At 43.1% G+C, this 25,139-nt stretch overlaps 2 protein-coding genes and 1 long non-coding RNA gene across 5 annotated transcripts; all 3 read right to left on the bottom strand.

Moving 5' to 3' along the window:
* Positions 1-5,122: 5,122 nt before the first annotated feature.
* LOC136464466 (uncharacterized) lies at positions 5,123-8,110 on the bottom strand. Its single transcript, XR_010761191.1, has 5 exons — positions 7,927-8,110; positions 7,656-7,797; positions 7,107-7,213; positions 6,411-6,444; positions 5,123-5,900 (listed from the first exon to the last, which is right to left on the bottom strand). It is a non-coding gene; the product is annotated as an uncharacterized lncRNA (long non-coding RNA).
* An 803-nt stretch (positions 8,111-8,913) lies between these two features.
* On the bottom strand, positions 8,914-10,519 carry LOC136464465 (transcription termination factor MTERF2, chloroplastic-like). The gene has a single exon (XM_066463413.1). The coding sequence runs from the start codon at positions 10,448-10,450 to the stop codon at positions 9,287-9,289; it is 1,164 nt and encodes a 387-aa protein (XP_066319510.1). The 5' UTR covers positions 10,451-10,519; the 3' UTR covers positions 8,914-9,286.
* An 883-nt stretch (positions 10,520-11,402) lies between these two features.
* LOC136464464 (transcription termination factor MTEF1, chloroplastic-like) lies at positions 11,403-14,977 on the bottom strand. Of its 3 annotated transcripts, none has more exons than XR_010761190.1 (3): positions 13,767-14,977; positions 11,976-12,131; positions 11,403-11,885 (listed from the first exon to the last, which is right to left on the bottom strand). XR_010761190.1 is itself a non-coding variant. In XM_066463412.1 (2 exons), exon 1 carries the CDS (start codon positions 14,956-14,958, stop codon positions 13,792-13,794), a length of 1,167 nt encoding a protein of 388 aa, XP_066319509.1. In that variant the 5' UTR covers positions 14,959-14,977; the 3' UTR covers positions 12,331-12,765; positions 13,767-13,791. The 3 variants fall into 3 exon arrangements, 1 of the variants encoding a protein (XP_066319509.1); XR_010761189.1 differs by lacking the exons at positions 11,403-11,885; positions 11,976-12,131 and adding exons at positions 12,335-12,543; positions 12,639-12,765; XM_066463412.1 differs by lacking the exons at positions 11,403-11,885; positions 11,976-12,131 and adding an exon at positions 12,331-12,765.
* Between the last annotated feature and the right edge of the window lie 10,162 nt (positions 14,978-25,139).

Raw genomic sequence — 25,139 nt, 5'->3', positions numbered from 1 at the left:
GCGCTGCGGGCCTGGGGATTGGCTGTGGTGGAAGTGAATGCGGAGAAAGTGTGAAGCAACTGTCTCTGTTTCAACTTTCAACTGTCTCTCTGTTTCACTTTCACGTTCACGTTGACGTCGGCCAAACTTCTGCAGCCTGAACCCGCTCCTGATTCAAATTGGGAAAATGCACGGCTCTGACCTGCAGGGTTAACACTGAGCAACTACAAGTTTCTGCTAACAAATGGAGAAGAAACGCAGAAATTCAGATGTCAAACGGGCCCTTGATCCAAAGTTCGTATCTGCCATTGCTGAGACAGCAGTATCAATATCAACAACATAACTTCAATTCGAATTCTCGTGTTTTGTTTCTTCGTATTATGATCAAACAGAGATTAGGACCACATCTGCCTAGGGTTTCTATGTCCATGGCAGATTGGTGTGTGTTAAATTCAGCTTAGCATGGGTTCCCAGCACATCAGTTTGGTGCAGGTACTTGCGTCTTCTCTTCTTGTCCTTCATAAACAGATCAATTTGAATCAGTAATATTTTATATTTTTATTATGTAATTGTGCACTTAACGTACAGTGCTGCGTCCAGGAAAAAAGAAGATCAAGTAATACCTCTGTAACTGTAGCGTATGGTTTGCATGAGAAACCTCGATTATGGGAGAAAACAACTGAAGTAATTCCCTTTTTTCGTAATGGAAACATTAAAAACAAATGATAACATTTTTCAGTTGTGTTTCAGCAGCTTCTAGGTTGTGTTTTAGCTTCCCATCTTCCCTAAAGCAATATGCTAGATATTCATTTGCTATGTTATTCCTATCAGATTGTTCAGACATCTTTGTTGGACATTATTTAATTTAGAGTTGCTTTATGGAGGCCTAAAAGCCATTCGTTTCTGCTAGATTAATTTGCACAGCAATCATAGATGATGGATTGAGCGATCTTTACATTACGGTCTGTGCAATAAAAGGTGATGGATTGGGACATCTTTGCTTAATAAAAATAGTTAGCCTTTGCTATCTTTTGTTTGTTAATAACAACTTCTGAATTTTATCTTTGGGAACTGCCTTTATCATATTCTAGGTGCTAATGCAAGCTCTTAACTACAGAGCGGAATTTTCATGCAGACTATCGCTGCTTCCTGAACAGCCAAAGGTAAAAATCCCTTTGCTATCTTTTGTTTGTTAATAGCAAATTCTAAATTTAATCTTTGTCAACTGCATTTATCATATTCTTTTGAGGTGCTAATGCAAGCTCTTAACTAAAGAGCGGAATTTTCATGCAGGCTATCGCTGCTTCGTGAACCGCTAGAGGTAAAAATCCCTCTTTGGGCTGTTTTCCCTTGTCAGCCAGTGCATTTCAGTTTGCTCCTATTTAATCTGATAGATTGTATGTACAGGTACCAATTCCCAAATGTTTGTGACATGAGGTTATGTTACTACAGAAGATACCATCACGATTCCTTGATTGCTATTATGCATCTGCCTATTTATAAAGTTGTGGTTTGGTCGCCTATGTAGGTGTGCTTATGAATGCTCTGTTCCTTGTGAAAGTAAACTTATATGTACTGAAAAAGTGATATTCTATAGTTCAATGTGCTGAACCATGCATATCAGTTGATGAAGGTGGGAATCACATTTTTATCTTTGACAGTAACCAGCATAGGATCATCATTAGCAACAGCCATGGGATAATTCTAGATTATGCAACCATAGCTTCCTGTTACCTTGAGTTATGATTTTATTTATATGACCACAAGGTTTACATCCATGCATAATGATGAATTGCCATTTTCCTCCGCTTTGCAGATTGGATCTTCCGTGAACTTTGAGGATTAAGAGTTTGAGTCAGTCAAATTCTTGCACCCACCTTCAGCATTTTAGCATGCTACCGAAGGTTGTCTATTTATTGTGGATTCAGAGGTATTATCCTTAGTAGATTGTATTCTCCTGTTATTTTTTTACTGTTTAAATTTCCATGATATTTTCCGATCCAATTATGATATGTCTATATTTTCTAGGTTGGGCTCTCTTGCTGATCTAGGAGAAGTATTTTCTCAATCCTGTAGAGAACACCTTCCAAGTTCAGTTCATCGTTTGGGTGAGTTATCCTCTTCCTCTGCCTTTCTTACATGTTATTCTAGGAATGACAATGATTTCTGCTAGACACAACACTGATCATGTTCCTTGATCATTGATATGTTCACATCCTTCTTCTTTCTCAGTCCTCCCTATTTTTCAAGACATTTGTAAATGTTAGGTTCTGCGAAGGTGTTTCTTGTCTAAAATGATACAACGTATTTCACATATTAGACAATGTGCATTTGTTGTCCGAAAAGAAGATTGTGAACAAATTTACAAGCAGTTAGTTCTTTGATCTATCATGTGTCCTAAAAAAAGAACATAGTGAAATCAGATGAGATTTATTGCTCCATGATATTTTTCGATCCAATTATGATATATATGTCCGTATTTTCTAGGTTGGGCTCCCTTGCTTATCTAGGGGCAACACTTTCTCAATCCGTAGAGAACACCTTCCAAGCTCAGTTCATCGTTTTGGTGAGTTATCCTCTTTCTCTGCCTTTCTTACATGTTATCCTAGAAATGGTAATGATTTCTGCTAGACACAGCAGTGCCTCTACATTGTTCCAGTTAACCGGTCACCACATGTCAAAATCTTCCTGCCTCTTTTAACTTCAGGCATGTATGAACCCTGTTATGGATTCAGTGCTACACATCTCTACAGAGTGTACAACATAATAAGTGTTGTCCACCTGCATTTTTTCCAACTTAGGTACTTCCTCTCAAATCACTAATTTAGTCTCCAGTTATGCTTTGTTTCACTGCATTTTATTGAAACACAAGCCACATGGAATCGCAGCTGAACCTGCATCTCAGCAAAACAAAAAAAACACGCTCCACTCTCTTGTTCTAATATATGTTGGTCGTAGGTTCCATAGCGTGCTATGTCAGGAAATCTAACATTCAACGTATGAATTTGGTGTCAGCTTTTCAGGTTTGCCTTCCTAGGTCTTAAGATCAGAAATACAGTCAAGATACCCAACGCTTCTTGCTTGACTGTAGCAGCATGAAAAATAAATAGCCTTCAGATTATTTTCTGTACATTGTTTCTATCTATGCCTTTAACTGACGATGACGTAATATTATTATATGCTACATAAAATTCCTATTTCAAATATATCTTTTCCAGCTGCTCCAAAAAAAAGGCCACGTATTGGTTGCTGTCATAATGGGCATGTATTAGCTGCTGTTGTGATAGTTCTCCAAAAGATACAGACCTCTTAATTGTTGACAAAAAGTTAAGTACACACATCTATCTTCGTATGACAAGTTAATTAAAACTGTGGCTGCTCTATAGCTAATGCTCTCATGTTCAAACCGGCATATTTGTAGGGTTTTGAATCATATATATATGCTAGTGAATATAGCAAGTTCTACTTTTTGTTACTGCCCTTGCATAGGATACGTGTACCTGCATAGGATATTCTTTCCTGATTTTTTAAAATAAATAGTTATACACCTGCATAGGATATATGCACCTGCTTCTAACCTAAAGTGATTTTTCTGGTTTGCTATGTACTTAATCTATTCTGATTGGTTAGGGACTATGATTCATATTGCATTGCTACAATACATCATTCAGAAGGTACATCCTGATCAATGTCTACTTGCTACAGTTGCCTCGGCGATTCTTATGCAAAGTCCACAGTCATGAACAAAATGAGAGTGGTAAATGTTTTTGTGATTATTTGGCGTCACAGTTATGGTTTAACCTATGCAGCACTTCTAATTGTCCATCTCATCTTTTTCAGGTGTCCAAGAAATAAAAAGCACAGATGCGAACTCTGCCGAAGACGGACTCATCTGACCATAGGTCAAGGTTTAAAATAACGGGCTATTGCAAATAGCGGCATCTTTTTTTTCAGAAGCTATAAAGCTATAGCGAAGCTACAGCGGAGCTATGACAGATAGCGGTTTTTAAGAAAACCATAAAAATCAAGTAATTATTTCATAAAAACACAAGAATCGTGAAAATTACTGAACACAAATATGTTTTCAAGGCTTTAGGAGTCTAGGAAATATTATTTAATATGGCATTATAGCACAATTTGTGAGACTCAAGTGTTCAATTTTCTAAAAGATCAACTTAACAGCAAAAGGTAAATATATAATAAGTAGATTGTCACTCTAAAAGCTAAAATTGAAATAGCAGCGCTATTTTAAAGTCACAGCTAATCAATTTAGCGACGTTAAAGCATAATATAGTGGTTATAAATGACATAGCGAAAAATAGAAATAGCGTAACGGGAGCTCTCTCCAGAGGCTATAGCGGCGCTATAGCATTGCTATAGCCCGCTATTTAAATCCATGCCATAGGTACTTGCATTTAGTTTACTTATGTTGTGCTTCCTACAACCTTACAAAATGGGCAGTCTCAGCTTCCTTCTAAGTTTCACTCTGTACTTCGTTATCTGCAGTCCAAAGTTAGGCGAAAGAAAGGCTTAGGTTCCTATATGTATCATCATTTTTTCCATTCACTCAAATTATGAATATTCATAAGTACTTCATGGTATATCTCAAACCAATGGCTTAGGTTCCTATATGTATTGTCATTTTTTCCATTCACTCAGGTTATGAATATCCATAACTACTTCATGATATATCTCAAACCAATTCAGTCTCTGTATTTGTAACTACACGTGCGCGCGATGGCGCGCGCCCTTTCACCAGTCTACATTAAACTCCTAATATTGTTTCCATCCAAAGATTAAACATATTTTTTGCCTGCACCTTAACTAGGTGATTTGCCAGCGCGCGCGAGGGCGCACGTCATGGACTAGTATTCTTAACTGGGGATAGCTCTATTCTTATGTCCATAAACCAAACACTAGAGAAACTAGTAGTGTGTCAATCCTAATGTTACGGGACAGGGACATTCAAACATGCAAATTAAAACCACCAAAAGACAGTCTGCTCTTTGCTGCATAAGACTTGGCATTTACAACTTAGCTGGTTACCATTTAGCACTCAACAGGCACGATGCAAATTGACATATGATCAGAAATTCCTTTTTAGTGAAATTGACATAAACATATGTTTGTTGCACCTGAAACTTTCTGTCTCCATTCTCTTCATGAAACAAAGGTTTTTGGCAGGTAGCACAAGTTAGCATTACCCATTTACACAAAACAGAGGCTATCAATACAGTTGGCTACGTCATTTCATCAGTAGATATCATTTTCTGAAATATGATAATATAGGCAACCTGTTTGAATGGATCAGTTCCTTGGGCTAAATAGCCATAGTCCCTGTCTTCCCAGGTGATTCATTGATATTATGTAAAATGCAGATGAATGAATATTAGTGCAGTTGAGAATAAGCAACGAGAAAAAATTGTTGGGAGGTCACTGATTTCTTTTTATATACTAAAGGAAAAAAATTGTTGTGAGAGCTTTGCTACTGAAGAAGCTCACTCTGTATAGTGCCGTAGTATTGATCAAATCTGCAGGCGCCAAGGCCCTGACTGCAGCTAAGGTTTGAACCGATACTCCTGCTTGTAGTCTGGCTAGCAAAGAAACTCTTAGAAACAACTTGTTCCAGAAAATAAGACCATGGCTCGGAATATGAAGACAACTATCCAAGTAGAAATTTGTTGTTTGCAACATAGATCACTTTCACTGTGAAAATATAATCTCTATGAACAGATTAAACATGTTTGATGACCATAGTACTGAAAGAGTTGATACTGACTATTAGCAACTTTATGCATGCTGATGTTCATTCAAGGTCTTCGATCTGTGCACTACCCATATTGCAGATCCCTCAGCATCACTTGTGGGCCATACATGTTCATGCTGCCGTGCCAGATCCAGTGCCATTGCTTAGCAGCTTACTGCATGATGACGTCTAGCATTAGCAAAGCTTAAGTTTGGAGGGAGATATGATATGCAGCATCTGATTTAACATTTTATATTCCGGCATCCTTGCGATTGCGAATCACTTAAACAGGCTTTATGCTTATGGTGATATGGTCCATGAGACAACTTTTCCGAAATAGGAATGTCCACTCTAAAGTAATCTTAATGTTACAATTTTTTATCTAGAATAACCAAACTTTGTGAAGCCAATATAACTTAAGTAGTCCTTTAAATTGGTTTCATGAATCATATTTATAATATATCATCACTTGGAGCGGTTGTTCAGCATATATACATAGGACATAAAATGTTTCAGAAACATCCAAATTTTAGCAAACGAAATTTCGGTCCTGTAGGAACAATATTTACATATCTGCTTTGGTGGTAATCTGTCTACAACAGCCATTGGTTCTACTCATGGCCGTACTATTTCATAGCAACAAATTGTCGGGAGTTGTTCAAGGGAAAAAAACTGGGGAACTCACCTTCTATTTTTGAAGTTGCAATTCTCAGAAACGTCTGCAAAACCAAAGCATACTGTCAGCCTCTACTTTGCAAGCAAAAGTCTGTATCATACAACAACAACAACAACAACAACAACAACAACAAAGCCTTTAAGTCCCAAACAAGTTGGGGTAGGCTAGAGTTGAAACCCAACAGAAGCAATCAAGGTTCAGGCACGTGAATAGCTGTCTTCCAAGCACTCCTATCTAAGGCTAAGTCTTTGGGTATATTCCATCCTTTTAAGTCTCCTTTTATTGCCTCTACCCAAGTCAACTTCGGTCTTCCTCTGCCTCTCTTCACGTTACTATCCTGACTTAGGATTCCACTACGCACCGGTGCATCTGGAGGTCTCCGTTACACATGTCCAAACCATCTCAACCGGTGTTGGACAAGCTTTTCTTCAATTGGCGCTACCCCTAATCTCTCACGTATATCATCGTTCTGAACTCGATCCCTTCTTGTATGACCGCAAATCCAACGCAACATACGCATTTCCGCGACACTTAGCTGTTGAATATGTCGTCTTTTCGTAGGCCAACATTCTGCACCATACAACATAGCAGGTCTAATCGCCGTCCTATAAAACTTGCCTTTTAGCTTCTATGGTGCACCATACAACATAGCAGGTCTAATCGCCGTCCTATAAAAAGTCTGTATCATAAGGGAAAGAATATTACCCCACTGAAGATGAGCAACAGGCGAATCGAGTAGAAAACGTCATCAAGAAAGACACCATGCAAAGGAAACACCAAAGATCCCATGTACCAGATCCAGATGTGTTAGCCTGTTAAAACTAAAGAAATTAGTCCTGATTTTCATGCTTGGTCTGTAAAGTTCCCAAATCATCAAAACTTCTTCTGAAGCCCATCTACAGCCTCTTTAGCTATTCATGTCTTTAAAATTGGCCTCCTTTCCAGGTTTTGAATGTTTAAAGACAGTTGTTCTACTAAACCAATATTCTAAACCGAAATTGATAACAAAATTCCCATTCACTTGTACACACGTATTGTGGTATTAAATAAATAAATAACAGCCCGTGGCAGTATACATGTATCTGTATCACGTATTGGTTCCATCTTCCACTGTACCCAAGCAACTAATCTAAAACATTTCAGTTGCTAAGGTTCTATCCTTACTTGCATAAGTGTAAGCTTACAGAAAGAAACAAAATGCTGTAATGATTGATTGGTAAAGAGCACAGAGATAATTCTTTTACAGGGGACTACCTCTGGTTAATAAGTGTCCGCAACCTAGAATTCTTCAGGTCTGGAAAATGTAGCTTGTCACGGAACAAGGGGTTAGCTTCAATCAGCTTCTTCAGCTCAACAAGCATTATTGCTCTTGCAGATTTTCTATCTCCCGTTTTCACTAATATATAACAAGGCAAAAGTAGAAATCACTTGATGAGCAATCCAGAAACAGCTAAAAGCCATGATAATAATGACAGCAGATCAATGCATACAAAAGAAAATAAAGGTTGGCCAGTTAACTCTTAACCTAATGTTCTCCAAGATCAGAAGCTGAGCGATCTCCTTAAACAACTCCTTGAATATTGACAGCAATATCATAGTGTTTCTCAAGCTTCTTAAGTACCTCACAGCAGCGTTCAGATCCTATGTTATCAAGCAAAACCAACACATTACTGTTTTACCACATAAATGAAAAGATAATATAACTACAAAACAACACAATCAGTACCATTTTTGCAAGATTCTGACGTCATTATAACATCAGCTCCAAATCCTCGACAACATTTTGCAATTCTCTCATCATCCATTGCCACAACTAAGAGGGGAAAGGCACAAATGTGAACATGACAAACAAATGAAACCAATCAATGATTAATATTAGCAATCTTGGGCTTACCATCATGGTCCAAAGAAGAAGCTAGCATAACTCTTTCTCATGTTCTCTGTAAGTGCGAAACACACAATTTTTTAACTGGGGATAGCTCTATTCTTATGTCCATAAACCAAACACTATAGAAACTAGGATGGAATGGCTCCTCTTCCTCTTCCTTGGCGACTCCGTGCCGGGATGCTCTTCGAGCCATGGCCAACGGATTCTTTTGGCAACAGGACTATGATTGTGTAATTTAAAATAAACTCAGGGTTGTTTGGAACCCAAGAATTTCACAGGAATCACAGTAATTTCAATTTCACATGAAAAAACCCAGAAATAGATTTTTTTCCCCCGTGTTCTGAACAGGCCCTAGAGTCTCATAATTGCACGTTGGCATTCTATTTCTAGCACAAAATGCCAAACACTTTGGATAAAATTCGATTAACATGACACAAAACAACCTTTTTCTTGGATAATCTTATAATAATATATGGTGGAAACCATCATGAGCTGTTTTTGCATTGAGAAAGCGATCAAATGCATGCAACATATAGTTAGAGGAAAGGCAGCACTTGATGCAGTGACTTGTGATTACATCCATAACTTAAAAACCTGATAACTGATACTCGATGTTCACCTAGCTGAGAAAATGCTCATATATTCATAGTTCATTGAAGCTCACCATAAAAACAGGACCATGACAGAAACTGAGATAAATTTCTAAACAGAACAATCATTCTGCATACCAGAACTCCAGAAGCATGAGTTGAAACATGATAAAATTCATCATCAGAATCCAAAACAAGGTATATGAAAATGACAGCATCATGCTTTGGTCATCATAATTTCCTAAGCTTAGCGTTCTGAGTTTCTGCAATTTTGAAGCTATGAGCCAAGTACAGAGCTGCAGTCTTGAAGAGTACACATCAGGGCATCTGAATGTGTTAAGAATGAAATGCAACTGCAGTTGCTGCCCATATATAGCCAGTTTGCTGCAATCATTTCATTGCATACCTCAGGTGGCTATTTTCCCATTGCAAGCAGATGCATATGCATCGGCAAGGCTAGGAAGAACATCCTTATGAGGATGTACAAACTTAGAGCAGAACACGCTATCACTAAGCGTGACCATGGAGTAGAAGCTCTGATCTTTTCGGATCAATCCTTTCTCCAGGAGCACCTTCATCACGTAATGCCGGGGCACCAGCCGGCGTTCCAAACTGTACATCAGGATTGTGGGCCTGTCCTGAATGTACTTGGTATCGACGCCAACCACATTGGTCAGGAACTCACAGGCGCGCTGAATCCTCTCCCTGGAGCGTGTCAGCACCAACGGGTTCCTTTGCACCATTCTGGCAACCTCAGCGTCTGAGCACCTGAGAATCTTGGCCATCATCTTGAGCTTAGAGGCCATGGTCTCCGGGCGGAGGCTCGCCACAGCGGTCACAGCCTGCCTGAACAAAAACGTGTTGCGGGGCACGCCCATCTCATCAGCACGCACGAGGATGGCCCGGGTGGTGCCCGGATTGCCGGTGAGCAGCCTCGGGTTGGCAACGCACATGGTGGAGCACTCCTGGACAGATAGACCGCACTCCTGGAGCAGCCGGATGTTGGTCTTCACCACCTTGTCGAGGTCGGAGGTGACGAGGTACAAGTTACGCCTGACGATGCGGAGGAACTTGTCGGGCGAGCCGAGTAAGGGCATCCAGAAGCCGAGCTTCTGGTCGATGTTGAAGGTGCGGAAGGAGCAGGGGGCCACGCGGACGAAGCTGATGATCTGCGCGGCGGAGAAGCCGTAGCTGTGGAAGCGGTCCACGCGGATCCGCAGGGTGTTGTCGACGCTGCAGCTGAGGATGCGCGGGTCTTTGGCCACGAGCAGCCTGATATCGGCCTTGGAGAGGCCGAGCGCCGGGCCGGTGAGGAAGGAGAGCACTGCGTCGGCGTGGGAGGACGATTTCCAGTGGGAGATCCACTTGGCGGCTTTCGCGGCTTGCTCCCGGGTGAGGCCGCAGGTGGAGACGAGGTAGTCATCGGCGGCGAAGTGGCCCGGAGAGGAGTAGGTCGCGGCGGCGGTGGAGAGGAGAGCGCGCTCGAGGGAGAGCTGTATGAGGGATGCGGAGCGGTGGACGGGAAGGAGATCTTGCAGGTGAAGGGAGAGATGTTTTTGGAGGCGGAGCATGGCGGCGGCGGCAGTAGTGCCAGGCTCCGACCTCAGCCCCTCAGGCTCTCACGCATCCCTTACCCCTCAGCGAGTCACAAAACCTCCACCAGCGCGACCGGAGATCTGTTGGGCTGAAAAGCATTATTTGAGCCCACAAGTGTCGGGCCGAATCCAACAAGAAAACTATTGTTTTTTTGAAACACTGTTGAATTTACTAACGCAGTATATTTCCCTTAAAAAAAACTAACGCAGTATATGCGAGCAAATGCCGGATCCCATGGCAAAACTTTAGCCCTGCACTTTTAGTCCTTTTTTTTTGTTATGGAGATCCAAACAGGGGGTCTAAAAGTGAGCAAATGGCTAAAAACTAGGCTAAAATCTTTTGCTCCCAAAGAGACCCTAAACTGGGCTAAACTCCCTCGGGGCGGACGTTGGATGCCCCATACCCCTTGCCGCTCGCATGCATGATTGTGCATGAATAATTAAATGAGGATAAATCAGTCATTGTAGATTAGAGGACTAAAGTTTAGCCCATGGATCCAAACAGTCCAGCAGGACTAAAGTTTAGGGGCTAAACTTTAGTCCTTGGACTAGTGATCCAAACACCACCAAAATCAATGAGTTTTTAACCTAATCCGGCGAGTAATCATCAAATATATTTTTCAAGAAAGAAGTTTCCAAAATTAGGACTTTCAGAGTCGCCTCTTCATGCACAAGTTGTGTTATCTGCTTGCTAGTATTTCCTTTGTCCACAAATAATAAGTATATATTTAGAAGTACTTACTCCCTCGAAAAAAGATACATTTCTAGGATAGTGCTAAGTCAAACGATCAAGTTTGATAACATTATTATAAAGATAATTATATTTATCATATAAAATAAGTATATAGTTACATTCTTGTATAGCTACTTGGATCATGCATGTTGATACTATATTTTTATAAACTTAGTTAAACTTAAAAATAGTTTGACTTTAAGTAGATCTATAATTGCTTATTTTTTGGATGATGTTAAAACATATTCCCAAAGTTTGACACGTGCCTAACTGAAGAAACCGAGTCCTTTCTTCAAAGTTACCTAACCTCCCCTCTGTTGCATTCTGGTGATACAAAGTTTCAGATGGGTTTCTTTGCTGAAGTACAACAATGTTTCTAATCCCTGTTATTTAACCCTGAAGGAACAAAACTGATTACTGACAAATGTTTTATATTTTGAACCAGTATTCAGTTAAGCACTTGCCAGAACTTTTGGTGCAGTGTAGCTGATGTAAGGAAAAGATCTCCATCAGACCATCTTTTTGCCAAACAAAAGGTCATATAAACAGAATACAGGATGAAGTTCTATTTAAATCACTTCAGTTTGGCACACGTCATGATGTATGCCACATTCGACTGGCTGACAGTGTCAAGTTTATGTTAGCGACAAGCTGACCACAGAAGGAAATACATTGCTCCTACATCAAGAGTCAAGACTGTTGTTAATCAGCAATGTTCATTTTCTTAGTTACAAACATCAGTTTCGCTGTCAACAGTAAGAGACTTACAATAAACGATCACGAATCTGCTTGGTCTGTTTAGTTTATTAGTAGAATGAGCTTGCAAACTGGAGACGCACCCACACCTCCATTCCTCCAAGGTCCAATCTCTCCTTGCAGTCCAGTCAATGTTGAGATCCCTCCGGCACCTTCCCAGCATATCTTCTATTACCTCTCACAGAATCATCTATGAGAAAACTCTCAAAAAGGAAATTTTCCCATTCAGGACTGGGGTTGCACACAACGGTCACAGACTCGGTCTATTAGCATGTCCAACTGGAGTCGCCTCTCAGATTCTACTGACGAGACCGGCATTCCTTCCATGGTTCCATCCAAATTCCAAACCTTGCTGTGTTACCTGTATTATGGTATCTTCAGTGTGGACCAGCTTCCTACATCTCTTTGATGAAATATTTGTCGGTGAATGATTAGGACCCTAGGTAAAACTTGAGCATTGTACAGAGCTTGGCTCAGATTGTTCACATCTTCAAAAAGCACTGTTTTTGTACTTCCCTAGCTCAAAGTTAATTGGATAACGCCGGGGGCTGGGCGGTAACGACGTTGCACGGGCCCATATCTGCCATTAAGCATTAAGTAACAATGCCGATTACTTAAGACTTAAGAGTGATTTACCTGCCATTAAGCATTAAGTTTTCAGCGGTCTGGTCTCACCTGTGTTTGGTTTTTTATTAGTCCAAACCTTTTATGTTCCCAGCCCACCTCATAGCTCAGCCTGGAATGAGGTGTTCTTATTTGTAAGGGGCTGTTTTCTCTCTTAATACAAAGATATGCAGCTTTCCTGCATATTCGATAAAAAAAGACTTAAGAGTGATTTACATAAGAACCATGGCTACATTTTGAAATAGCTTTCAAAGCACTCGGCAGGCCTTTTCCTACAGTCTCTCGTGTTAGGAAAAAAATCTATCTACATTTTCATTCACTTGAATTCGTAGATCAATGGTTTACGGTTACCAACTCGCCCCGGGTGGGTTCTAGGAGTGAGAGCACTTATGTATCGAGGGGCTTTAGCACAAAATGAAGTAGCTAGCTAGCTAACTAAGCTATGATGGAAGGACGGGGCTAGGGCAATAAAATCATTGAAATACCACTAAGGCCGGAAAAAGCAAGTGCAAGTCTCGATAACTGGAAGAAATGCCTACCGTGCGTAGTACCGATGTACAACCAAGACTAAAATTGGACTAGACCCTTTATCTTGGGCTCGTTCCGAGTAAGGATTCTTTTGCCTACCTCGATTCAAGTTCCGACAAAGACAGGGAGGGAGCTAGTTCTTCCAAGGATGGATAAGCACTTTCTTTTTTTTTATGTTGAGATCAATAGTTGCCATAGAGAGTCAGTCCATTTCGTCTGGGTGGAATTCATGTACTGCTATTATGCCGGATGAGGATCACTGTGTCTTGTAGAGTGTATACATAAACTGATAAACGGGCACAAGCACAATACAAGATGAGGCTCTGTTAAAACATCAGTATGGGTCTATGGGACACAACTAGGAGACATTATAAAAGATGATGATCTCATCATATGTTAACTAAAATCTGATAGTACAAGGAAATATTGCTTGCACTTTCATATGAAAACCATCATTCAGTTATAACTTAGAAGTGAACATTTTCATGGCTATAACATGAATTTATGCTGTCACTTGTATGGACCTAAGTTAGATGTCCATGAAGCTGTTTCGTCTGCTGTAGTTCATCGGTGGAATGATTTTTTGTTGAAGCAAGATCAGTAGAATGAGGTATTGAGGTTACACAAGTACACAATGGAGGGAACACACACCTTCAAAATTCTCCTCGCGTTCCAGTCATAGACCCCGGGTCACTTTCCCCATACAAGCAGACTCATAAGCATCAGCAAGACCAGGGATGGATTCCTCATAGGGAGCAACGAATTTCTCCAAGAATTTCTCTTCTGTTGGCGCCACCACGTTGAAGAAGCACCGGTCTTGCTCAACCAACCCCTTGTCTTTGAGAACCGTCAGCACGAGGTGCCGGGGCACTATCCGCCTCTCGAGGCTGTACATGAGAAGCACCGAACGGCGGGCGATGTACTGCGGCGGCAGCCCGACCTCGTTGAGCAGGAACTCCGCGTTCCGGCGCAGCCTCTCCTCGGACGCAACGAGGATCCGCGGTGCCTTACTGATGGCCAGGTTCACCTCCTCCTGCGACCACCCGAGCGTCTCCTTGAGGACGGCGACCTTGGAGTCGACCTTCTCCTGGCCGATACATCCCGCAGTGGAGAGCGCGTGGCGGAACATCTGGGAGCCCGGCGCCACGCCGAGCTGCGTGGCGCGCCGCACGGCGTCCTGGACGTACTCCGGGGGCATGGTGACGAGCCGCGGCGCGGCCACGAGCAGCTTGGCGATGTCGCCCGCGCTGAGGCCGCACTTCTTGAGGAAGGCGACATTGGGCTCGACCACCTTCTCGAGGTCGGAGCTGAGGAGCCAGTAGTTCCAGTCGCTGGCCTGGAGCAGCCGCTCGGGGGAGCCGAAGAGCGGGAGCCAGAACCGTACCTTGGAGACGAAGCTGCGGCAGAGGAAGTAGCGGCCAGCGATCTGCGCGAGGCGCGCGATCTGGGACGGGGAGAGGCCGAGCGCGCGGAGCTCCCCGGAGATAGGAGCCAGGGAGCGGTCGATGCGAGCGCAGAGGACGCGGGGATTGGACGCCACGACGGCGGCCACCTCCTTGGGGGAGAGCCCGAGGTCGGCGAGGAAGGCGAGCACGGCGTCCGCGTTGGAGGCGGACTTGAGGTGCGCGAGGCTCTTGGACGCCTTGAGCGCCTGCGGTGGGGTGAGGTGGCAGCTGGCGACGAGGTAGCCCTCGACGGCGAAGGTACTCGCGGGAGCGGGACCCGGGGTGGCGGTTGTGCTCGTGGCGGACGCGCGGGTGACGGTGAGGCGGAGGCAGGAGCGGGTGGGGAGCAGGGAGACGACGGCGACGGGAGCGGCGGCGGAGAAGATGATGAGAGGCATGGCTGGGAGCGGGTGGTCATTTTTCACTTGGGTCGTGTATAATCCGCACGCTGCAGACGACAACGACAACGACAACCGCAGAGGTGCCGCTGCCACAGACGACAACCGCACGCTGCAGTCTGCGCAGCGGGGCTGCGCCGTCCCCGTCCTCACTCCTCACCGGGCTCACCCAAACAAAGGTACAGCGAATATGGAATTGATCCTGTTCAACTGAATATTCGAACTCGTTCGGCAATAACGATCTTCAGGTTCAGAGTTTGCACCTGGCCAGAGATAACGTTAGCGAATTGCCTGACATCAGCTTGATATTGCAGTTAACAGTAGTTGATTGAATTATCAGGCAAGCTAAAGAATTGCAAAGGAGTCGGCTTTGCCATCTTGCCGTGAACAGCTACACATGGAGAATGCTAAGAACAAGGGCGCGTTTGGTTCATGCCGTCACCTTGCCACAACTCGCCACGCCTGACTTCCGCTCGTGTTTGGTTCATGCCGAACCTGCGCCGAACTTGCGGCACGCCGCAACTGCCTAGGCGCTCTCTAGTAGGGATGAAAACGGTATGGATATTTTCCGACCGTATTCGAAACTGAATCCGTTTAAGGGGTTGAGATCTGTCCGTATCCGAGTCCGGATATCCAATATCCGATACCGTATCCGTATCCGAATACTCAAATCGCATATTTATGATGTCGATATCCAATCGTATCCTATCCGACATAGTTGACACTATCCGTATTCGAATCCGAATCCGGACAAAAATATGAAAACAAATGTAATATCGGTGATATCCGTCCGTATCCGATCCGTTTTCATCCCTACTCTCTAGTTCATTTGGGATGCCAACACACGCCGCAGTTCGGGCGGCCGATTTCAGCGCCGCAGTTGCGGCACGGCCAAACGTTCGGTGCGGCAGTTTCTGGACACTGTCCAAACGCGCCCCAAATCTTTGTTCTTCAGTTCGTCGGGGTAAAATGCAAACCATTCTGGTGGGATGTGGAGTACTAATAATGATAATTAAAGAGAAAAGCTTTGCAGGAATGCAGGTCATTGAACAAAAAAACACAACGGAAAGATGAGGAAATCAGATAAATTTAGTACAATGCTATCAGAAAAAAATAGGAGATGAGAATCAATGACAAATTGGCTATACTGGTACGCTACAATTTGATCAAGTCACGGTTATACTTTGCATTTCTCTTATATTTTGGGTGTCTGTTTTTCATTTCATACGACAATATAATTTTATCATTATTTGACTATATAAAAAGATTATACATTATCTCTTGCAAAAAAGTTTTTTAATTGTACTATAATTAGCTATGTAACATTGTTGTCCGAAAAATGAAATATAGCAACTTCTTTTACCTTGTTCAGCTGTTCAAGTTATTCAAGTCCTGAATCGTATCTCTTTGTCTCATTGAAAGTTTGAAGCATGTAGCTCACACAGAACAACGTAGAACATGCACGTACTCTAACACCTATGAACACACGTACGTAAACTCTAACCCTATAAGCATCTCCGAAGAACTAGACATATTTATTAAGGCGTCTTAGACTCGAATCCGGATGAGCAGGTTCCACCATAAGGAACCCAACCAACCAATCTATGATCAGTTCGTTGAGAAATTTTGATATTTAACCCTGAGTTCACACGCCCCTCAACATTTGACTCCGATTCGCATGCCTTTTGAAAATTAACCCTACACACGCGAATTGTTTCGATATAAGGGATTTCTCAGATTTTCTCTCATTTTCTATTTCTAATTATTGTTTCCCACTCCTCTGGAAACGGGAAAAGACCGAAATACCCCCACTCGTATCCTATCCTCAAACCCGCTCGCATCGTCTCCTTTTTTTCTTCGTCGTGACCGCAAATGGGAGCCGCCTGACGCCACCGGACGCCGCCGCCCCCGCTCAAGACCGCTCGTTGCCAGTGGCCACCCGCCCTGGTCGCTGGCCCGCCGCAGCCCGCCACTCACCGCTGGTGCCCGCCCGGCCATGGGTTCGCCCTTCCCGGCGGCCACCCTTCACGCCGCAGAGGAGGATGTAGAGAATGATGCCCTTCACGCTGGCGCTCCACACGTCCACCTTAGTGGCCATGTAGTACGCGCTCCCCACCACCTACGTGCCATAGCCGCACGACTTCGACGATGATGCCGAAGAAGCCCGCCGCGGCACGCTCCGAGTAGTGCCCACGCGCGACGATGCGATCGAATAGCTCACCACCCACGCAGAGCTCCATGACGAGGTGCACGGCGCTACCGGTGTCCTCGCAACAGGCCTCGTGGCGCTGTACCATGGCGGTGTTGGTTTGATCTCCCAACCACAGTGGCCCAACAGCCACTTGGGCCTTGACCTCACGCCCTGATCGGGGGCGCCCAGTCCATCTATAGCTGGCAGGCCCCCGTCACACTGCGCATTAAATAGAGGTGGGGTCGGCGGCTCTCAGTACGAGGTTCGCCTGAGCCGTACGTCCCACCTAGAAACCCTACTCCGATCTAACAGAGGGGCGTAGCCAGTGACGGGAAGCACCGCCGCCGCCACTGCACTACGCCACCACGGTCTTCACCGCTACTCCGACCGTCGCTGCCGTGTGCAGATCTTCATCGACGAACCAGCGAAGGCAGGGAGCTCCTCCGACGGTCAGATGTTCCTACATTTCCCTTTCTCTCTCTCTGTCTCCTACTCTCTCTGAATCCCTAAGTCACCGATTATCCCAAAGAGAAAAGAAATCACCCACTGGATCCACACCTAGACGATCTAAAGAACCTAACAATGGTATCAGAGCCAGGTTTACCTAGGCGTGGATCTTGTCAGGGGCGAGAAAACGATTAGAAAAGAAAAGATAGGTTAGATCCGGTTCGGATCGAAAGAAAAGAATTACAGAGGGTTCATCGAACCCTAAACCCTAATCAGGTGATAGAAAGAAAAAGAAAGAAGGGGATTCGAATTCGATTCGGATTACCCTAAAGAACCCTAACCCTAAAGAAATTGGACGGTCCGGGGGGAAGTCTTACCAGAGCTTCCCCGCCGCCGTCACCACCGCCTCACGCGGGATGGAGCACCTGCCACCGGCTTGCTGACGCGCGGGAAGAGAATCAAAAGAATAGAAAAGATAAGAATGGTTTAAATCCGTTCGGATCTAGACAAAGAAAGAGGGTTTTCACTAACCCTAACCCTAACTGGGTGAAGATGGAAACAGAGGGCTCGGATTCAAGAAACGATAAGATCCGAACCCTAACCCGCTGCAGACTCAGGGACGAAGAAGAAAAGGGTGAATCCCTAACCCGAAACCCTAACCCTAGAATCCCCAAATCTCAGCAAAGATGAGAACGAACACAGGGTCCTACCTGGGCCTTCATCCCGCCGCCGGCATCGCCACCGTGCGGGAAAAAGAGACTTCTCGTCGGCGTGCGGGAAGACGGCCGAGCTACGCCACCGCGCGGGCTCGGTCTGCAAAGGGCACCACCGTGGCTCTCCTCGACGGTGCCGCGCGTGGCTCTAGCCGCACGCGCGCACCGACGAGAGGGGCCGTGGCGGCGCCGCCACCTCCACTTCCTCCTCTAGACGCCGTGCGCGGCTGCTGGATACACTCGGCGCGGATGAGAGAGAAAGGGAGGGAAAGAATGAGGCTAGGGTTGAGGGAGCCACGGCCGGTGGGGGTTTTTGATCCTCCGAGATCAATTCCTGGCCGTTGGATTCAGATAGACGGCCAGTGTTGTTTCAGGCCGAATAGAGCCCAGGCGGGATGCCACTTTCCCGGCCTAGGCCCAGGTTGCGGCCTGGGCACGAGTGCGCGCTGCGCGAGCGGCTGCTGGGCCGAACAAGAGATCAGGCCTTTGGGCCAAGCAGGCCTTCGGGCCAAATGAACAAGGAGAGTTTTCAGTTTATTATTTCATTTTAATTTTCAGAAGCATATTTGAATGAATTTTGATCAATTTGAAGATGTAAATTTCTGGTAAAATTGCACCAACGTGTTAGATTTTCCAGAGAGTAGAAAAATACAGTAAAATGCTTCTAAAAAGTAGGAAATGAAATTTTGTTAATTTTCCGCTGCAAAGTTAAAGGTTTATTGTCTTCTAATTTGAAGAGCAGTTATAGTTATTCAGTAAATGATGAAAAGTTTATCCTCCAGTTAAAATTAGAATCAGCTGGAAAATTTTAATTGGAGGAATAGTCGGTTGATAGTTAAGATAAATTATAATATTGTTATTTTCTGACCAACGTTGATGATAACAATATTATAAGTTTATTTATGAGTTTAAGTTTAAAGTTAAATTATGGTATTGTTATTTTCTGACCAACGTTGATGATAACAATATTATAATTCTATGAGTTTTATGTTTAAAGTTTAAATCTCTAATGAATTTTGCATCAAAGTGACCAATTTTCAGAGAATAGATAAAGTTCAAGGAATGCTCTTAAACTAGATAAATGTATTTTCATGTTTCCGCTGCAATGAAGTTGATTGTCTTCTAATTAAATTCAAACCAACGGGAGAATTTAATTTTGAGGAGCAGTTCTATGTTTACAAGATTATTGAATTTCTATACGTTAATTCCATTTCTGCCCAACGGTGATGTGGAATTAATGTAGAAGAATGATGTTTTATTCTATTTCTGCCCAACGGTGATATAGAATAGAACATAAAGTTTTCAAAGTTTAATGAGCATTATTGTTGAATATTTTTCAGACAAAAGACCTGCATGCTTTCATTCTTGAAGGCAGAAAGAGAAATGAGCTGGGTACTTGTGACTCAGATGATGAAATGCCTAAGGGCAAGTTATGTATGAAAGAATGCCATTGGTTAAGGGACTGTGTTCTCTTTAAAGAATGGCTTCAAAAGAAAAGAATTCTAGGATATTGATCCAAGAAAAAAGATAGATCAATGAGAGTCTTCATTGAGAAATGTCTTTTATGTACTCTCTGTGGAGAAGAATTTATTTTTAGTTTCACTTATGAGAGTTGTAAAAGTCATATACATTAAACATGTGTGTTAAAAGAATATTCGGATTTATTTCTGAATTTGATGATTGAACACGAGCCAATCCTGACAATTATGTCCGTTCAAAGGAATATCTCGCATGGCGGGAAAAAGTTTGTGATAGTACCCGCATGGCGGGAAAAAGTTTGAAAAAATACCCGCATGATGGGGTAAAGTTGACATAGTACATATGTTAACCAATCCTGCATGGCGGGAGAGTTTGGCATAGTACTTATCCCGCATGGCGGGAGGAGGATGTGATGATTCATATGCTCTAAAAAAATATCCCACACATGGAGAGAAGTTTGGGATAGCTCTTATGCTATTCTAGTATTTACCGTACACTCTGATTGTGTCATGGTCATAAGTACTCAATGAGTTTGAGAACAAAAGAAAGTTGCATGTGAACCAAGAGATAAGAATGATATGCAAGTGTGACTTGCAGAAGTATTGATAATAATAGACTATGTTGAGTTTTGAAGTGTAATGAGGAAAATGTACTCCCATACGAATTTGTTTGCATGCTGTAATCATGTGGATGAAGTAAGTAATCAAAGTTTCATCATTCACAAGAGTTCTGAATGTTTTGAAATTATGGTAGAAAAGTTCATACCACATTTCGAGGGGGGAGAAATATAAGATTAAGAAAGATACTTCCCCATACTTCAGATAAGCAAAAGATGAATGTGATCGTTGAGGGAGTAAGACGGTCATAATAATGATACCCCTAAAGTAAAGAAATAGCTAAATTCCTGGACCTTTTACAGTTCCGATAGGAAGATAGCATAGTCAGCTAGTATTTATACTGGATAACGCCATATGAGTTTTTAGCTGATTAAACCCAAAATAAGAAATTTGAAGATACACCATCTTTACTGAAGATGGAGTAATCTGGGAGAGCATGGTATGTAGATACCTAAGGCTTGAATAGAAATGGGATTACATATCCACTATAGTGTTTATTAGAGCAACAAATTGCTTTATACATGCTGATGTTGTATGACATATACAACACCAGATGTTAGCTCTTAAAGAGGATGAATAAGTAAACAAGGATCTTGTGATACAGGAGGCTATAGAACAATTGCCTTTTGGCAATGAAGAGTAACAATAGCCCCATATGAAAGAAGTGCCACGAGGCCCTAGAAGGTCTCAAAGAATAAGAAAATCAGATATTTATGGTGACTAAGAAGTAAAAGTTAAGAAAGAAATTCAAATAGAGAGTGATTCCACCTCATTTGAAGAAGCCATGATAGGCGTTCACTCGTCTAAATGGCAAGAAGCAAAGGAACATGAAATAAAATCGATAAATACCAACGATGTTTGGGACTTAGAAGAAATTTCTAATGGAGCCAAAATAGTAGGCTATAATGGGTCTATAAGACAAAGGTGACTCTAAAGGGAATATAGAAAGATATCGAAAGGGAATATAGAAAGATATAAAGCGCCACTTGTGGTGAAATGATTTACATAAAGAAAAGGAATAGTTTATAATGAGCATGCAAGGATTCTTTTAGAATCATAATGGTATTAGTGGCACATTACGATTTACAGTTACATCAGAAGGATGTAAAGACACATTCCTCAACAGGGATTTGTATGGAAAAGTTTACATGGCATAACTCAAAAGGTTTTATCGTAGAAGGAAAAGAACGTAAAGGGATGTTGCCTAAAGAAATCCAATTATGGATTAAAGCAAGCTTCAAGACAGTGGTTCTTAAAGTTTGACAGCACAATAAGAAAGTTTGGGTTTTAAAGAGAATGTAGAGGACAATTGTATTTATGCAAAGTTTAAACATGAGAAATTTATTTTCCTAATCCTGCATGTGGGTAGCACCTTACTCGCTAGTAGTGGTGTTAATCTACTGTTGGAGAAGAAGCAGTTCTTGTCCTCAAGTTTAAATAAGAATGATCTTGGTAAAGCGTCATTCGTTCCAGAAATTGAAACTTATCAAGATAAAAGGAAAAAAAGGGGTATTAGAACTATCTCAAGTGTATACTTAGAGAAAATTCTAAAGAAATAAAGTATATATGTGAATAAACCTGCGCCTGTTCCTATAGTCAGGGGTAATAGTTTTTGGAACTTTCAGTGTTCCAAGAATAAATATGAGATCGATCAAATGGACGTCCTATATGCTTCAGTTGTTGGAAGCTTACTGAATGCTTATAAGCAAGAACTTACCCTTACATAGTTTATGTATCCGGGATGTTTTTAGCAGAAGTCCAGTCCAGATATAGATCACTGGAATGGAGCTGAGAATATTTTGCAATTGTGCAAAGATTTATAGGCCTCATGGTGAGTAAGAAAGAATAAGTACTCTCAAATAGTTGTGGGTACAAAAGTTAAATTTTGGCGAGATGTTTAGTGAAACCCACATAGTAGCTAACACTCGCAGTTGGAGTTTTATTGTGGAAAAGCTCCAAAGAAACAGTTGTGGTGTCATCAAAGATGCATAACCATGGTATAGCTTGTTATGAGGCTTAAGGACAGGCGAAATGGTTAAAAGAACTTACACCCGGAATTGATAATGGTATTCAACAGCAATAACCATTTAAGTAGTTCGCTCCTATAACAACGGTCAAGTGTGCTGCCAAACACATTGACGTTAAAGTTATACGTTGTGAAGGAGAAAGTCCGAAATTATACTAAAAGTATTGAATATATAAGTAACAAGCAAGTGCTTACGGATCCGCGTACAAAAGGCTTACCACCCAGTGTGTTTGGAGAACACATAGTCGACATGGGTTTATGGTATAGCCTATGATTTCCGGACAACAAAGGGCCCAAAGTTAAAGAATCTGTTTCAGAACAGAGATATGTATTGTAGCTGTTAAGTCTATCGGCGATTGACCGTGACGATAAAGCATGCTCTATGCACTAATCTGTGATAGAACAAATAAAAGTGAAAATGATTCAAGTCAAAGTTTAAAGTTAAAGTATGAGTTGAGATCAAGGGGGAGAATGTTGGTTTGATCTCCCAACCACAGTGGCCCAATGGCCACTTGGGCTTTGACCTCGCGCCCTGATCGGGGGCGCCCAGTCCATCTATGGCTGGCGGGCCCCCATCACACTACGCATTAAATAGAGGTGGGGTCGGCGGCTCTCAGTACGAGGTTCGCCTGAGCCGTATGCCCCACCTAGAAACCCTACTCCGATCTAACAGAGGGGCGCAGCCAGTGACGGGAAGCACCGCCGCCGCCACTGCACTGCGCCACCACGGCCTTCACCGCTACTCTGACCGTCGCTGCCGTGTGCAGATCTTCATCGACGAACCAGCGAAGGCAGGGAGCTCCTCCGACGGTCAGATGTTCCTACATTTCCCTTTCTCTCTCTCTGTCTCCTACTCTCTCTGAATCCCTAAGTCACTGATTATCCCAAAGAGAAAAGAAATCACCCACTGGATCCACACCTAGACGATCTAAAGAACCTAACAGGCGGCGCCGCCAAGGGATGACTACTTTATCATAGAGCTCGATCGAGGGCCCGTCCATAGAACATCTCTTCGAGCGAGGTGGCATCTTCTGTACATTCAATGTGACCGCCACGATCTTCATGGGCGCCACGGTTGGCGGCGGCTCGACGGTGGACTGGTCAGCGAGCATCCACACGGCAAAGCGCAACACCGACACGACGTGGCTCGTGGACGCCATCGTGCGTGGCGCGGTCATAGTAAAAATAGCCGGCTCGAATTAGAAAATGAGTGAAATCCTCCAAAATCCCTCGTATATGAAAAAAAAATCACGTACGTAGGGTTAAATTTCAAAATACCTACGAATTGGAAACGTTCTCCAGATAAGCTGGTGTTTGATGATTATTTTTGTTAAAAAAATACTAATGAGTGACAAGATCAGTTACATGACTATACATTTGGCACGTATTATTCTGAGGCCGTGTACATTTTTATAAGATTCATCGTGGTTGAGCTTATGATTTATATGAGCCCCATCGTTCGAATATTTCTATTCTAGGAGATTAAAATAAGTGGAATATTTGATTTTAAGTTGTTGGAACGTATTTTTGGGGATTCTGAGAAATTAATAATTACTAAAATAATTATGCCAAGAAAAACATCGTGATCTCTATGCGCACGATATTCACCATGTTCGCTTGATCGTTTCTGTGGCTTATAAGCGGGCTGATGTTGTTTTATTGAGAGAGAAAAACATTGTATCATGGCTGAAAAGCATGACTGATATGATCAAGTGAACAAGGTGATTACTTCGGCCAGGCCCGTCCTATGGGGAGGGGCAGCCTGTGCGATGCCCATGGGCCCATGAGGCTAGGGGCCCATGAGGGTACCCATGTGTATACTGTATAGTAGATGCTATCAGCCCATACGCCGGTAAGGCAACAGTGCGTACCAACAGGCCTGCGTATCAATTGGCGGCGGCCGCTCGTATTCTCGTTCTCGATCGTGAGTGCGTGTTTGCGGACTGCGTGACGGTGTTGGCGTGCTGGGATTAGGCGCGAGCGCGAGCACGGACGTCCCTCCGGCGTGGCGGCGTGGCACTGCGGTGCGGCGTCCCTCTTCACGACAATTGATCTTGAAAGTGTTCTCGAAGATTTTGCATCAAGAAATGCCCAAAGACGTTTTTTTAAAAAGCACTGAAGCACCATAGTTTTATTTGAGATAACCATCATAGTTATTTTGCCGTTTTTTATCTTCTTTGATGTATTGTTACCTTTTCAAGAAGAATTAAATATATGCTACAAGTTATATACTTTAATCGTCCTATTCAAATATTACATTGTCGGACTCTTAGTGTCTTACTGGTCTAAGGGCCCATAAAATTTGTGGGACGGCCCTGCTTTCGGCTAGTTAGTTAGCTGCACGGAATGCTAAACAAATTTGGATATCTAAGGAAGTGATTAGAGAGAGGAAGGTTTTGCAAATCAAAGGATGAGGCCCATGGTTCAGTACGTGACTCAAGTGCACGCATGCCGGCCGAGACACGGATATGTGCGTATGCTACCTGGATTTCGGTGATATTTGTTGGGCAGATTCGTTCCAATCTGCGTACGTTCCTTGCTTGGCCAAGGAGTTGATCCCGACTCCTTAGTTTTGCCCCTTATATAAACCGACCCTGGCCAACAGGGGAGGTCTCTTCGGCTATACGCATCGACGCAACACGCCAACGCCCTACTGCCCATCTCGCCGAGAAGAAGTCACACGCGGGCTCCTGCCTCTCTCCAGCACT

Source organism: Miscanthus floridulus, chromosome 7 (genome assembly GCF_019320115.1).
Source record: "Miscanthus floridulus cultivar M001 chromosome 7, ASM1932011v1, whole genome shotgun sequence".
Classification (NCBI taxonomy): domain Eukaryota; kingdom Viridiplantae; phylum Streptophyta; class Magnoliopsida; order Poales; family Poaceae; genus Miscanthus; species Miscanthus floridulus.
The sequence above is the reverse complement of the archived record's forward strand: the minus strand, read 5'-3'. Positions and strand labels throughout refer to the sequence as shown.